At 44.8% G+C, this 17,118-nt stretch overlaps 1 protein-coding gene across 1 annotated transcript in view; it reads left to right on the top strand.

The window, feature by feature from the left end:
- Positions 1-17,118, top strand: part of Dhc1 (Dynein heavy chain 1) — a 313,825-nt gene that overhangs the window by 130,236 nt on the left and 166,471 nt on the right. The window contains exon 37 of the mRNA XM_070102646.1: positions 9,520-9,647. Coding sequence (XP_069958747.1) covers positions 9,520-9,647 — 128 coding nt within the window. The remainder of the gene's footprint in view (positions 1-9,519; positions 9,648-17,118) is intronic.

Raw genomic sequence — 17,118 nt, 5'->3', positions numbered from 1 at the left:
TATCTTTGCTGACAACGTTTCACCTACACAAATCTATCTGGGGAAAGAGGATATGTGCGTATATAGGGAACTTAGTGCCGTGAAGAGTCAGGTGAGGTATATTGAAGCTGACTTGGACATTATATTGTTTGGAAGAAAATGGATTTGAGAAGAACCTGCCAAGCTTGGGTCACTAGGCCTGTTGAAGCATTCCTCTCTACTGTGACTTATTGCTGGGTGAGATAACGATCAAAATGTTTCCTAGCAAGCGCCTCGGCTATGTTGTATTAGCCGTTGTGTGTTATGCTGATTACTGATGATTCCAGCAATGTTTGTTTTAAAAGCCGTTGCAATGGTTTAAAAACCCGACAAGTTGAAAAAATGAGACACTTGTGTAACATACGGGTATCTTTATTTTGGAAATGTTTCGCCAGCCAGTGGCTTCTTCAGTCCAATACAGAGAAGAATGGTGGAAGATGAGGAGTTTGAGATATTAGTCTCTCAGTCTGGAGACGATGTGTTCAGTCCATAAATCTTTAAACAGTACAGAGAAGAGGTTCATATACTTCTACTCCAGGCTCAGGGACTGATTACCTCAAGCACTTCCTCACTGTCCACCGTTCTTCTTTGTATTGGATTGAAGAAGTCACTGGATGGAGAAACGTTTCCAGAATTAAAATACCTAAATGTTGCTCAAGTGGTCCATTCATTGTACAAGATCAACCCCAGCAGCCGGGGCTGATCTTGTTGGTGGTGTTTCTTGCCGGTGATACCTTTGACTGTGGTGAAGCAGTAGTAGACATTTGCAATTTAGTGTTGGATAGAAATGTGTTAAACAATAGAGTTGTTAATAGAGAACTGTGTACCTTCTTCTTTAGTGTATCGTCTAGTGAGTTAAATATGGTGAGTGCACGGTGCCTGCAGTCTCTGATGAAATGACGAGGAGAGTGAAATTTGGAAAAAAAAAAATCTGTTCAAGGAAAGAGCATTCCTCGTTAAGAAATTCGCTTCTGCAGACACGGAGAGCACGTAGGAAGAAGCAGATGATGTCACATATAGTCTTGGAGTCGTGGTGCAAGTAGGAATGAAAAGATCGTGTTGACTTATAGGTTTGCAGTAGACTTCGAAACGTAGTCCATGATCAGAGTTGTAGAGGAAAAACATCGATGAAAAGTACCATCGACTTTTTTAAGTGTGAGCTGGATGAAGACCTCGACATGGTTGAACTTGTGTTGAAGTGCTGGAACGTTGAATTATCTAAGAGTTATGAAGAATATGTCGTCAACGTTCAATTTGCCTTTCATCATATCTCGCAGTTTATTTAATCTTATCTATGGCTTCCCTGTTCAAGTACATCATTATTTATTATTGTTAATCACGTGAAGTTCTAAACCCGTGTAGGTCACTGAGAGCAAGAATTGGTAGAGGCTTGAGCCTTCGTCCGCTCATCACAAGACAGGCATGATTTCTTGTTGTACTAAGATAAGATAAGATTTCGTTCGGATTTTTAACCCCGGAGGGTTAGCCACCTATGATAACCCAAGAAAGGCAGTGAGTCATCGAGGGGACTGTGTACAGTGTCTTATTTCCATTGGGATCCTCAGTCTCGCCCCTCAGGATGCGACCCACATCAGTCGACTAACACCCAGGTACCTACTTGCTTACTAGGTGAACGGGATAACAGGTGTAAGGGAGCACGCCCAATGTCTCCACCCTTGCCGGGAATCAAAACGCGGACACTCAGCATATGAAGCGAGAGCTTTGCCTACCAGACCACGGGCGACCTTTATGTGATGTATTGCTACTGAAATCAACAGATAACGATTGTCAGTAACACTCCGAATAGTTAACTCTGAAGGAAGGTGAAATATATATAGCAGTGAGTAACTTTCATAGGCATTCGTGTTCTTTTAAGTTATAAAACTAAACATTTCTATTTTATAAAATGGTTGAATTGCAAATTTCAAGATATCTAGAAATATCTAAAGAAATATGATGGCAATTCCAGTTCTTATACTAGTTTCAGCTCCCTGAGTTCTAACATTGCCAGCTTCCTGGGTTCCAATATTGCCAGCTCCCTGGGTTCCAATATTGACAGCTCCCTGGGTTCCAATATTGCCAGCTCCCTGGGTTCCAATATTGCCAGCTCCCTGGGTTCCAATATTGCCAGCTCCCTGGGTTCCAATATTGCCAGCTCCCTGGGTTCCAATATTGCCAGCTCCCTGGGTTCCAATATTGCCAGCTCCCTGGGTTCCAATATTGCCAGCTCCCTGGGTTCCAATATTGCCAGCTCCCTGGGTTCCAATATTGCCAGCTCCCTGGGTTCCAATATTGCCAGCTCCCTGGGTTCTAACATTGCCAGCTCCCTGGGTTCTAACATTGCCAGCTCCCTGGGTTCCAATATTGCCAGCTCCCTGGGTTCCAATATTGCCAGCTCCCTGGGTTCCAATATTGCCAGCTCCCTGGGTTCCAATATTGCCAGCTCCCTGGGTTCCAATATTGCCAGCTCCCTGGGTTCCAATATTGCCAGCTCCCTGGGTTCCAATATTGACAGCTCCCTGGGTTCCAATATTGACAGCTCCCTGGGTTCCAATATTGCCAGCTCCATGGGTTCCAATATTGCCAGCTCCCTGGGTTCCAATATTGACAGCTTCCTGGGTTCCAATATTGACAGCTTCCTGGGTTCCAATATTGCCAGCTCCCTGGGTTCCAATATTGACAGCTTCCTGGGTTCCAATATTGACAGCTCCCTGGGTTCCAATATTGACAGCTTCCTGGGTTCCAACATTGACAGCTTCCTGGGTTCCAATATTGCCAGCTCCCTGGGTTCCAATATTGACAGCTCCCTGGGTTCCAATATTGCCAGCTCCCTGGGTTCCAATATTGCCAGCTCCCTGGGTTCCAATATTGCCAGCTCCCTGGGTTCCAATATTGCCAGCTCCCTGGGTTCCAATATTGCCAGCTCCCTGGGTTCCAATATTGCCAGCTCCCTGGGTTCCAATATTGCCAGCTCCCTGGGTTCCAATATTGCCAGCTCCCTGGGTTCCAATATTGCCAGCTCCCTGGGTTCCAATATTGCCAGCTCCCTGGGTTCCAATATTGCCAGCTCCCTGGGTTCTAACATTGCCAGCTCACTGGGTTCCAATATTGCCAGCTCCCTGGGTTCCAATATTGACAGCTTCCTGGGTTCCAATATTGCCAGCTCCCTGGGTTCCAATATTGCCAGCTCCCTGGGTTCCAATATTGCCAGCTCCCTGGGTTCCAATATTGCCAGCTCCCTGGGTTCCAATATTGCCAGCTCCCTGGGTTCCAATATTGACAGCTTCCTGGGTTCCAATATTGCCAGCTCCCTGGGTTCCAATATTGACAGCTCCCTGGGTTCCAATATTGACAGCTTCCTGGGTTCCAATATTGACAGCTTCCTGGGTTCCAATATTGCCAGCTCCCTGGGTTCCAATATTGACAGCTTCCTGGGTTCCAATATTGACAGCTCCCTGGGTTCCAATATTGACAGCTTCCTGGGTTCCAACATTGACAGCTTCCTGGGTTCCAATATTGCCAGCTCCCTGGGTTCCAATATTGACAGCTCCCTGGGTTCCAATATTGTCAGCTCCCTGGGTTCCAATATTGACAGCTCCCTAGGTTCCAATATTGCCAGTTCCCTGGGTTCCAATATTGACAGTTCCCTGGGTTCCAATATTGACAGCTCCCTGGATTCCAATATTGCCAGCTCCCTGGGTTCCAATATTGCCAGCTCCCTGGGTTCCAATATTGCCAGCTCCCTGGGTTCCAATATTGACAGCTCCTTGGGTTCCAATATTGCCAGCTCCCTAGGTTCCAATATTGACAGCTCCCTGGGTTCCAATATTGACAGCTCCCTGGGTTCCAATATTGCCAGCTCCCTGGGTTCCAATATTGCCAGCTCTCTGGGTTCCGATATTGCCAGCTCCCTGGGTTCCAGTATTGCAGACTAGATACTTGTTTATTCTTGTATGGTATACCAGGATGGTCGTAGTTAGAGGGTAACCAAGAGTAAGTCAATGGGTAGAGGTCTTGACGGAAGGTCATGTCGGCGCAGAGAGAGAGAGAGTGCAAGCAGTGTATGCTTATGTAGCTGAAATAGCCTCTGTTTCTCAGGATTAGCTCTGTCGGGGAAGAATTTAATACGTTTAGAGTTACCAATATCTACATCATGGTATCCTAGTGTACATTTTTTCTGAACATCCGAAAATATGTTAGGGTAAGATTGTAGGAGCGCAGTTAAACTTGTTACTTGATTCTTAGACAGCCCCACCATTAAAGAGCTAGGGTCCTTTAGGACAAAATTGGGAAGCTTTACTTTAATTTCGGGAATAGGATGCAAGGAGTCAGGATCGTCTACAGAGGCAGAGGACAGAGTCATTACTGGGACTTTATTTGGAGTATTAAATGCTTTAATCTGATTTATGTGCTATGTTTTACTCTTTGAGGACTTATCAAGGGGAGCTACCACATAATTTACATCAGATAGTTTACTTACAATTCTCATACATCCCGTAAATCTAGCTTTTAAGGTGTGGCCAGGTAGAGGTTCCTGCACCAACACCTTGTCTCCTGGACTGAAGGAGCGAAACTGAGTTTCTGTCATTCCTCTGTTTCATAATGTTTTGAGCTGTTTTTAAGTTAGCCTTAGCCAACTGACGTGCCACCTGCAACCTTGAGGAATGGTTGTAGAGTGTTATACAGGCGTCTTATCTCATCCATCCTTCCTTAAGCACTCGCAGAGGACGTCGTATTTTGTGCCTAAAGATTAGCTGAAACGGACTGTACCCTGTGGACTCCTGCACAGTTTCTCTCATTGCAAACAGAAACAGAGGAAGTGATACATCCAAATCTGCAGGAAAATGCATACAATAAGTTTTCATCATGGTTTTTAATGTTTGATGAAATCTTTCCAAAGAGCCTTGGGACTGAGGATGATAGGCAGCGGATAATTTATGAATTATTCCTAGACTAGTTAATGCTTCCATAAACGATTTGGCAGTAAACTTAGTACCTTGGTCACTCTGAATAGACTTAGGAATGCCATAGCAGGAGATAAATTTAGTTAGGGCTTTGAGAATGGCTTTGGTGTTGATACTGCCCACTGGGATTGCTTCTGCATACCTAGTAACTTTGTCCATAATAGAGAATATGTACTGGTTCCCAGACTTGCACTTAGGTAATGAACCTACACAATCAGTGATTAACTCTGCAAAAGGTTCTCCATCTGCGGGTATGGGATGGAGAGGTGCAGGTTTAATGGGATGTCCAGGTTGTCCTACGTACTGACATTAACAACAACAGCGGATGTGATTTTTTCACATCTTGCCTTATCTTTGGCCAGTAAGACTCTTTAATATTCTATGCAAGGTCTTGGTAATTCCTAACGAAGAATTGTGAGCTATATTTATTATTTGTGCTCTAAGCTTTTTAGGAACTACCAGTCTATCTGTCTTTTGCCTTCCTTCTACCTCCTTACCAGTCTCTGTGCAGATTAAGTCTTTTTTAATTTTATATTTGACTGGGTGATCTGAGTGAGATTCACCCCTGGCAATCTGAAAAGCTTACTTTAAAGAAGGATCTTTTCGCTGTTCCCGAAAGGACAGTCCCTAGGGCATGGAAACAGAGACATCTGGCAATCCTGCAACCCTGGAGTAGGAAGGCTTGGTCTGGGTCTGTTCACTAAATTTACGAGGCCCTGGCCAGTTTTCCTCGTAAAACAAATTGGCTATTCCGAGATCAGAGTCGTCCAAGGATGGGTTAGCTTTCTCATCAGATACCTCTTGGGATTTTGCCTGAGTTACGGCCAACATCGGAGAAGAATTAGGCATTATAGGTTCTGTACACTTAGTAGAATTAATGCTGTTACCTAGTAATAACACAGCATCTTTCATAGGAAATCCGTCAGAAACACTTACAGTCAAATATCCAGTGTAATATTTACTCTGCACATATATTTTATGAAAAGGGACAGAAACTACTGCTCCTCCAAATGCTTCTAAAAGAACTGAGGAGGATAATGAAATTTACTCAGAGAGGGGAAGTACTCCCTCTCGTTTTAAAGAGCAATATGCCCTGGTACCTCTAAATGTTCGTACTTCCTTTTTCTTTGACTTCTCCTGAAGGGAGATTTGAGAAGTACTATAATACAGGGCCATCCTGCATTCTACCTCTTCCTGGTTCATTTCCATAGGGATATTAATAATTCTCCCTACTGGTTGGAGTTTAAGTGGGTAATTGGGTCTCACATGGCCAGGTTTATGGCAAAGAAAACACATTACCTCAGGTTAAACCTTGGTTCCCTGCTGATGTTGTGGCTTATGCCACTCTGGATACTGATGTCGTGGCTCACCAAATTGAGTGGTATGATGTCGCTCACCAGGTTGACCAAGTCACCTGGCTCATCAGGTGACTTAGTAAGCTGACATCATCGTTCACCTTTATCCTGGCACTTCATCCTCAATCAGAAAGTCTTCATTGAGGATCTCTGCTCATGCCAGGCTTTTGAGGAGAAAGATAAGACCGCTCAGACAAGGAGCAGTTAGTTTCAAAAGTATCAGCCAACCTGGCTGCTTCCAATGCATTAGCCAACAAATGATCTTGAAGGAAGTTGCGGACCTCTGGTCCAACAGATTCCAGTAAGTTAACCACCAAGAGTAATTGTACCAGGTCCCCAAAGTTAGCGACACTACTTGCCTTATACCACTTGGTATACAAAATCAACTTAAGACTAACTCAGCTGTCGTATACCTAGCTTAAATTCTTTTCTGCATTTAGTGGGAATACGCTGATAAGCCCCCAGAACAGTAGTTTTCACCACCCAATAGTTACCAAAATCATCGTTATTTAACAAACATGTAAACTCCTGTGCCTTACCAAACAATGCTGTATGCACCAGTACTGCCCAATGCACTTCAGGCCACCTTAAAGCTCGAGCCTGGTTTTCAAATGCCTCGAAAAACTGTTCAGGTTGGGTTTCAACAAAACGAGGAATTAGCTGCGCTGCCTTTTGCAAACTAAAGTCATCTACAGTTAGCTTAAATTGCCTTCTCTGTTTCTCTCTATCAAACTCTTCCTTAGCATACACTCGTTGTTCCCTGGTCTGTTCAAGATTGATTTTTGTTAACTCAAGTGCCAGTGAAACTGACTCGCCTTTAGACAACCCCAAGGCACCGGTTGTTTCATGAGATTGCTGGTTTGAGTGTTCAGGTGTTGCGTCTCTCCCATTATTCTGCAAGAATCTAAGCAGAGATCTGCTACTAACTGCTCCTGTAAATGGAGAAACGTCAATCCTGTGTGCCATGGCTGCCTCAGCTTTCATATTTTGTACGAATGTCATGAAGCTGCGCAGCAGTAGGAGTGTTTTCATAGTCAGTACCAATAGAACGAGCAATTCGCCAACAATGCTGTAGAGAAAGTTTGGGCAAGTTTAGTAAAGTGAACTCAGACACCAATCGTCTGACTTGTATAGGTGGCATTAACCCCAACGCAACACGTTGTTTGGAATGCACGCTCAATCAGCTAAGCACAGTACGACTGCAGGATACTCACACACAATAGCATGACTGACATGCAATAACGAAGCCTACTGCAGAACATTCATACACAATAGCAAGGCTGACAATAGCGAAGTGACTGCAAAGTTGACACGCAATAATCGGAAACGATGGTAAAGCTGATGCAATGCCAGATAGCAAGCTATCCAAACGATTCAGACTAGCTCCTGCTTCAGCTTCTTTTCTAAGCTCCAGCTCCTGCTAAGTCCAGCTAAAGCTCCCGGACAGGCCTCCATATTACGGTTTCAGGTAATCAAGGCCTGTTAACCTGGCCGTAATGGGAGCTTGGAGCGAAAATAAACACAGCAGTAAGTCTTTAAATTATATTATCCTTCATCTAGTATGATTAGAGGTATTTACAACTATGTATACTATGTACAAGTTTGGAAATTAATAGTATCACAGTGATCAAGAGGCAAGGACAACAGCCAAAATCAGAGACCACATCACATTCGCAATTGTCAGACCCACAATATGATTGGCTGAACCAAGGTACTGATTTAACGATGAAGCCCTTTGAATAGTTAAACCCTTATCACCAGTTCGCTGGTTTGGAGGCAGCCTATATGAGTGTGTACATACTCCGAATAAATGTAATGTACTCTCTGCATGCCACATACAGGTTGCAAGGATGTTCGAGAAACACCCTTGACTTTGCACGTATCACTGTTGATTAGCAGTTGATCTCCTCTGAGACCACGTGATAGTTGACAGTTGTTCACATACACGGTTATTGGAGTGAACGAGTTAGCTGACAAATTGACGTCATACTTTGTACAGATTATATCTTTGCTCTCTGAAGCCATGGCGTGAATCAGATAGTCGCCTGTCAGCAGGGATACTGCGATTTGTCTAATATCACCCTTTCAATCAGACTTGGAGTTAGAGTTGAAGTTAGACTGAGCATCCCCAGACTGTTTTCTACTCGATGTGAAGCGACACGAACTCTCTCATGGTCAGAGCAAGAGTCCATCCTCTCAGAGAGCTTGCTGCTGCAGAAATCCTCTGTTTCGAAGGTTTCCAGACACTAGACATCCTCAGAGACTACGTGGCCCATGGTGGATCCTATGTACATGCCCCAAAAGGGCACATTAACACCAATGAAATTCGCTTTTCAGGCAGCTGGATAGAAGCGTATCTTAAGGTCCTCCATGGTCTTCAGAGCAATGAGTAAATCTGCAGGGAATTTTGCCAATAATTTATTCCCTTGAACTTCGGGTAGTACCCCATACCGTCAGGGAACTACTCGAGACACCACACAGGGTTCGAATTTATGACGATTTGGTCAACATGTCTGCATGCAGGCCAATGTCATGGAAGAAATTAGAATGGGCAGTGTTCACAACAGAACCTGAATTAAGGAAGAGCTTGACAGGTTCATCACTTACGGACTCAACTAGTGGTCCACCGGGGTTGTTGTACCGAACATGGAGACACGCAAGTTCGTCCATGTCATCAGAATCATAGTTAGTGGGTTCCAATATTGGCAGCTCCCTGGGTTCTAATAATGGCAGCTCCCTGGGTTCCAACATTGGCAGCTCCCTAGGTTCCAATACTGCCAGCTCCATGGCTTCTAATATTGGCAGCTGGCTGGGTTCTAATACTGCCAGCTCCCTGGGTTCCAACATTTGCCAGCTCCCTGGGTTTCAATACAGTCAGATCAGCTGGTGAGCAGTCAGATGGTGCTTCTATCTGGCAGAGACTCTAGTCTCCACCTCTCCTTGCTTTAAATAACTTACATAAATTTAGCACCTCGCATGGATAGCAATAATAATTATATATTTTCACAGTACATTCAGCAGGATATATGTACAGTTATACTGCATTTGTCGAAACATACACATATGTAATTTGCATAAACAGCCTAATTTGTAAATACAAACAGTATCTCAGTATAGAGAAACAAATTTAATTTGCATTATTAAGCAAAGAAAGAGTATGTATATGTCTGTTTTTTTTTCAGGGAACTGAGAATGAACCCCAAGGCCATCACCTCAGCGCAGATGTTCGGCCGCCTTGATGTTGCCACTAACGACTGGACAGATGGGATTTTTTCTACTCTGTGGAGGAAGACACTCAAGGCTAAGAAAGGTCAGAGGAAATAAGCAAAATATGTGAAAGATTTTGGGGTGAGAAAAATAACACGAGGGGAGAGAGAGAGAGAGAGAGAGAGAGAGAGAGAGAGAGAGAGAGAGAGAGAGAGAGAGAGAGAGAGAGAGAGAGAGAGAGAGAGAGAGAGAGAGAGGAAAAACGAGTACAGGGAGTGAGGGCCAGAATTAGACACAGTACAATCATAATTTTATTACTATGAAGTATAGTATGGTATACAATTGTTATATGAGTAATTGACATGCATAAACATCTTTACAGAAAGCCCCTTGTTATGCAGAACATTTCGGGCAGCCTTAAATTAACTTACAACTACCGAACAATTATACAATTAGTAGTTAACTTAGTTTTCTAGGATACTGTGAGTTGCATGTTTGACATTATATACTGTGTAAATTTGGTATATGATGTATGATATTTTGAGATCCTGTGTAACAATTTGGTGTAACATTTCGATTGGTGAGCACTGAGTTAGAACATATTTTCAATTCATATATATGCTTTCCCTGAAGTGATAAGTTATTTACGAAACTATTCATCATGTCAATAAACAAATTTCCCTCTACGAAGACAGCGCAAATTGTTGATTTGCTATTGATATTATCAACTTTATCATAAAGTAAAGAAAAGACCAACTTTCTGAAAGAAGCTTTTACTGTGACAACATTTCCATCCGGTAAGACCTTCATCAAGTTATAATGAAGACTAAAAAATGCGTGCATGTAGAAACTGATGGGAGTGAAAGAAGATATGAGGTTAGTGAAATCACTGGAGCTCGAAGAGTCTGGGTCGGAGGGATACTGACAGAAGTGTCCAGAACATGAAAGACTTGGGAGTCATGGTAAACAGAAATCTAAAGCCAAGACAGCAGTGCCTCAGTGTGCGCAACAAGGCCAACAGATTACTTGGATTTATCTCAAGAAGTATAAGTAACAGAAGTCCAAAAGTTATTTTACAGCTCTATACATCACTAGTGAGGCCTCATTTAGATTATGCTGCTCAGTTTTGGTCCCCTTACTACAGGATGGACATAGACTCATTAGAGAACATACAGAGAAGAATGACTAAAATGATTTACTGTGTACGGAACCTCCCGTATGAAGATAGACTTAAAGCCTTAAATCTCCACTCTCTGGAGAGGCGTAGAATGAGGGGAGATATAATTGAAGTGTATAAGTGGATGACGGGCATAAACAAGGGAGACATTAATAAAGTACTGAGGGTGTCGAACCAGGTAAGAACCAGGAATAATGGATTAAAGTTGGATAAATTTAGATTTAGAAAGGACATAGGTAAGTACTGGTTTTCTAACAGAGTTGTAGATGCGTGGAACAGTCTTCCCAGTGGGGTGATAGAGGTTAGGACCTTGGGTAGCTTTAAGAAGAGACTGGACAAATATATGAGTGGGAGGGGCTGGGTTTGATTGGTGTCAAGGGGTACGGGAGTTATTTCTTGAGTAGCTTTAGGTAGATGTCGTTTTGATAAGGACCTGCCTCGTATGGGCCAGTAGGCCTTCTGCAGTGTTCCTACATTCTTATGTTCTTATGTTCTTATAAGATAAGATAAGATTTCGTTCGGATTTTTAACCCCGGAGGGTTAGCCACCCAGGATAACCCAAGAAAGTCAGTGCGTCATCGAGGACTGTCTAACTTATTTCCATTGGGGTCCTTAATCTCGTCCCCCAGGATGCGACCCACACCAGTCGACTAACACCCAGGTACCTATTTGCTGCTAGGTGAACAGGACAACAGGTGTAAGGAAACGTGTCGAAATGTTTCCACCCGCCGGGAATCGAACCCGGGCCCTCCGTGTGTGAAGTGGGAGCTTTAGCCACCAGGCCACCGGGCCAAAAGTGCGTACACTCAGGACTGTTTGGGGGGATACGTTTTGATCCTTAGACCTGGTCACAGGACGGAAAGTATAAGGTATCATTATATTTTATATGTATTAAGTATCACTATAAACATAATGCATCATTGTACCTTATACGTTATGTTATATACCTTCTATAGCTAAATGCACCGGTAGAAATATGAGCCTGTAGGCCTATTGCAGTGTTCCTCCTTTTTTATGTTGTTATATTCAGTAGTGTTCTCTGTACTTGGGAATCAAGTGCTCAGAACTTTATATTATTTAGTCATTAAATTATTGTATAATTTGGTTTAAAATATTCATGCCAAGATATTATTGATATTATTTGTGGATTTGAATAAGTACTGTAATTTTAATGATCTGCCTCATTCCATATAACACTTCTGACTCACTCCATGCATCACTTCTGCCTCACACCATGAAATGTTTCTGCCTCACTCCATGCAACATTTCTGCCTCAATGCAACACTTCTGACTCACTCCATGCATCACTTCTGCCTCACTCCATGCAACATTTCTGTCTCACTCCATGCATCACTTCTGCCTCACTCCATGCATCACTCTTGCACTATTCCATGCAACACTTCTGCCTCAATCCATGCATCATTTCTGCTCAACTCCACAAAACACTTCTGCCTCGCTTCATGCATAACTTCTGTCTCACTCCATGCAAGTCATCTGCCTCACTTCATGCAACATTTCTCCCTCATTCCAAGCAACATTTCTGCCTCACTCCATGCAACACTTCTGCCTCACTCCATGCAACACTTCTGCCCCACTCCATGCATCTCTTCTGCCTCACTCCATGCATCACTTCTGCCTCACTCCATGCGTCACTTCTGCCTCACTCCATACATCACTTCTGCCTCACTCCATACATCACTTCTGCCTCACTCCATGCATCACTTCTGCCTCACTCCATGCATCTCTTTTGCCTCACTCCATGCATCACTTCTGGCTCACTCCATGCATCACTTCTGCCTCACTCCATGCATCACTTCTGCCTCACTCCATACATCACTTTTCTCTCACTCCATGCATAACTTCTGCCTCACTCCATGCATCACTTCTGCCTCACTCCATGCATCACTTCTGGCTCACTCCATGCATAACTTCTGCCTCACTCCATGCATCACTTCTGCCTCACTTCATGTATCACTTTTGCCTCACTCCATGCATCACTTCTGGCTCACTCCACGCATCACTTCTGCCTCACTCCATGCATCACTTCTGGCTCACTCCATGCATCACTTCTGCCTCACTCCATGCATCACTTCTGGCTCACTCCATGCATCACTTCTGGCTCACTCCATGCATCACTTCTGCCTCACTCCATGCATCACTTCTGCCTCACTCCACGCATCACTTCTGCCTCACTCCATGCATCACTTCTGGCTCACTCCACGCATCACTTCTGCCTCACTCCATGCATCACTTCTGCCTCACTCCATGCATCACTTCTGCCTCACTCCATGCATCACTTCTGCCTCACTCCATGCATCACTTCTGGCTCACTCCATGCATCACTTCTGCCTCACTCCATGCATCACTTCTGCCTCACTCCATGCATCACTTCTGGCTCACTCCATGCATCACTTCTGGCTCACTCCATGCATCACTTCTGGCTCACTCCATGCATCACTTCTGGCTCACTCCATGCATCACTTCTGGCTCACTCCATGCATCACTTCTGGCTCACTCCATGCATCACTTCTGCCTCACTCCATGCATCACTTCTGCCTCACTCAATGCATCACTTCTCTCTCACTCCATGCATCACTTCTGCCTCACTCCATGCATCACTTCTGGCTCACTCCATGCATCACTTCTGGCTCACTCCATGCATCACTTCTGGCTCACTCCATGCATCACTTCTGCTACACTTCATGCATCTCTTCTGCCTCACTCCATGCATCACTTCTGGCTCACTCCATGCATCACTTCTGCCTCACTCCATGCATCACTTCTGCCTCACTCCATGTATCACTTTTGCCTCACTCCATGCATCACTTCTGCCTGACTCCATGCATCACTTTTCTCTCACTCCATGCATCACTTCTGGCTCACTCCATGCATCACTTCTGGCTCACTCCATTCATTATTTCTGGCTCACTCCATGCATCACTTCTGCCTCACTCCATGCATCACTTCTGGCTCACTCCATGCATCACTTCTGCCTCACTCCATGCATCACTTCTGCCTCACTCCATGTATCACTTTTGCCTCACTCCATGCATCACTTCTGCCTGACTCCATGCATCACTTTTCTCTCACTCCATGCATCACTTCTGCCTCACTCCATGCATCACTTCTGACTCACTCCTTGCATCACTTCTGCCTCACTCCATGCATCACTTCTGCCTCACTCCATGCATCACTTCTGGCTCACTCCATGCATCACTTCTGGCTCACTCCATGCATCACTCCATGCATCACTTCTGCCTCACTCCATGCATCACTTCTGGCTCACTCTATGCATCACTTCTGCCTCACTCCATGCATCACTTCTGCCTCACTCCATGCATCACTTCTGCCTCACTCCATGCATCACTTCTGGCTCACTCTATGCATCACTTCTGCCTCACTCCATGCATCACTTCTGCCTCACTTCATGCATCACTTCTGGCTCACTCCATGCATCACTTCTGCCTCACTCCATGCATCACTTCTGGCTCACTCCATGCATCACTTCTGGCTCACTCCATGCATCACTTCTAGCTCACTCCATGTATCACTTCTGGCTCACTCCATGCATCACTTCTGCCTCACTTCATGCATCTCTTCTGCCTCACTTCATGCATCACTTCTCTCTCACTCCATGCATCACTTCTGCCTCACTCCATACATCACTTCTGCCTCACTCCACCCACCACTTCTGCCTCACTCCATGCAACACTTCTGCCTCACTTCATGCATCACTTCTGCCTCACTCCATGCATCACTTCTGCCTCACTCCATGCATCACTTGTGGCTCACCCAATACATCACTTCTGGCTCACTCCATGCATCACTTCTGCCTCACTTCATGCATCTCTTCTGCCTCACTTCATGCATCACTTCTCTCACACTCAATGCATCACTTCTGGCTCACTCCATGCATCACTTCTAGCTCACTCCATGCATCACTTCTGCCTCACTTCATGCATCTCTTCTGCCTCACTCCATGCATCACTTCTCTCTCACTCTATGCATCACTTCTGCCTCACTCCATGCATCACTTCTGCCTCACTCCATGCATTACTTCTGCCTCACTCCATGCATCACTTCTGCCTCACTCCATGCATCACTTCTGCCTCACTCCATGCATCACTTCTGCCTCACTCCATGCATCACTTCTGGCTCACTCTATGCATCACTTCTGGCTCACTCCATGCATCACTTCTGCCTCACTCCATGCATCACTTCTGGCTCACTCCATGCATCACTTCTGGCTCACTCCATGCATCACTCCATGCATCACTTCTGCCTCACTCCATGCATCACTTCTGGCTCACTCTATGCATCACTTCTGCCTCACTCCATGCATCACTTCTGCCTCACTCCATGCATCACTTCTGCCTCACTCCATGCATCACTTCTGGCTCACTCTATTCATCACTTCTGCCTCACTCCATGCATCACTTCTGCCTCACTTCATGCATCACTTCTGGCTCACTCCATGCATCACTTCTGCCTCACTCCATGCATCACTTCTGCCTCACTTCATGCATCACTTCTGGCTCACTCCATGCATCACTTCTGGCTCACTCCATGCATCACTTCTAGCTCACTCCATGCATCACTTCTGCCTCACTTCATGCATCTCTTCTGCCTCACTTCATGCATCACTTCTCTCTCACTCCATGCATCACTTCTGCCTCACTCCATACATCACTTCTGCCTCACTCCACCCACCACTTCTGCCTCACTCCATGCAGCACTTCTGCCTCACTTCATGCATCACTTCTGCCTCACTCCATGCATCACTTCTGCCTCACTCCATGCATCACTTCTGGCTCACCCAATACATCACTTCTGGCTCACTCCATGCATCACTTCTGCCTCACTTCATGCATCTCTTCTGCCTCACTTCATGCATCACTTCTCTCACACTCAATGCATCACTTCTGGCTCACTCCATGCATCACTTCTAGCTCACTCCATGCATCACTTCTGCCTCACTTCATGCATCTCTTCTGCCTCACTCCATGCATCACTTCTCTCTCACTCTATGCATCACTTCTGCCTCACTCCATGCATCACTTCTGCCTCACTCCATGCATCACTTCTGCCTCACTCCATGCATCACTTCTGCCTCACTCCATGCATCACTTCTGCCTCACTCCATGCATCACTTCTGCCTCACTCCATGCATCACTTCTCTCTCACTCCATGCATCTCTTCTGGCTCACTCCATGCATCACTTCTGGCTCACTCCATGCATCACTTCTGGCTCACTCCATGCATCACTTCTCTCTCAATCCATTCACTATTTCTGGCTCACTCCATGCATCACTTCTGGCTCACTCCATGCATCACTTCTGCCTCACTCTATGCATCACTTCTGAGTCACTCCATGCATCACTTCTCTCTCACTCCATTCATTATTTCTAGCTCACTCCATGCATCACTTCTAGCTCACTCCATGCATGACTTCTCTCTCAATCCATTCACTATTTCTTGCTCACTCCATGCATCACTTCTGGCTCACTCCTTGCATCACTTCTGCCTCACTCCATACATCACTTCTGCCTCACTCCATACATCACTTCTGCCTCTTTCCACACATCACTTCTGCCTCATTCCATACATCACTTCTGCCTCATTCCATACATCCCTTCTGCCTCATTCCATACATCACTTCTGCCTCACTCCATGCATCACTTCTCCCTCACTCCATACATCACTTCTGCCTCACTCCATACATCACTTCTGCCTCTTTCCATACATCACTTCTGCCTCATTCCATACATCCCTTCTGCCTCATTCCATACATCACTTCTGCCTCACTCCATACATCACTTCTGCCTCATTCCATACATCACTTTTGCCTCACTCCATGCATGTCTTCTGTCTCACTTCATGCGTCACTTCTGCCTCACTCCATACATCACTTCTGCCTCACTCCATACATCACTTCTGCCTCACTCCATACATCACTTCTGCCTCACTCCTTGAATCATTTTCTCTAATGTTCACATGACAGGTTCCCACTATAAATTTTATTAATATTTTGTACTTTCATAATTATTTTTCATACTTGATTTTATATGCTCTACATTATTTTTAATGAGACTTGGTCACAGACCGGGCCTCGGGGGCGCTGACCCACGTAACCCTCTCCAGGTATCTCCAGGTATCTCCAGGTATCTCCAGGTATCTCCAGGTATCTCCAGGTATCTCCAGGTATCTCCAGGTATCTCCAGGTATATTGCTGAGTATAGAGTGAATAGTTTTGATATTGATTCTGAGACTATTACTTAGTTGATTTTGATTACATCCTCAATAACTAACTTATAGACGTTTAATTCAGTTTGGGTTGATGATGGACAGTATTCAAACTCTTGTAGATTACTGAAAATGGAAAACCTCTTTTTTTAGC

This window comes from Cherax quadricarinatus, chromosome 82 (assembly GCF_038502225.1).
Source record: "Cherax quadricarinatus isolate ZL_2023a chromosome 82, ASM3850222v1, whole genome shotgun sequence".
Taxonomy (NCBI): Eukaryota; Metazoa; Arthropoda; class Malacostraca; order Decapoda; family Parastacidae; genus Cherax; species Cherax quadricarinatus.
Note: the sequence above shows the minus strand (reverse complement) of the source record. Positions and strands in the feature narration are given on the sequence as shown.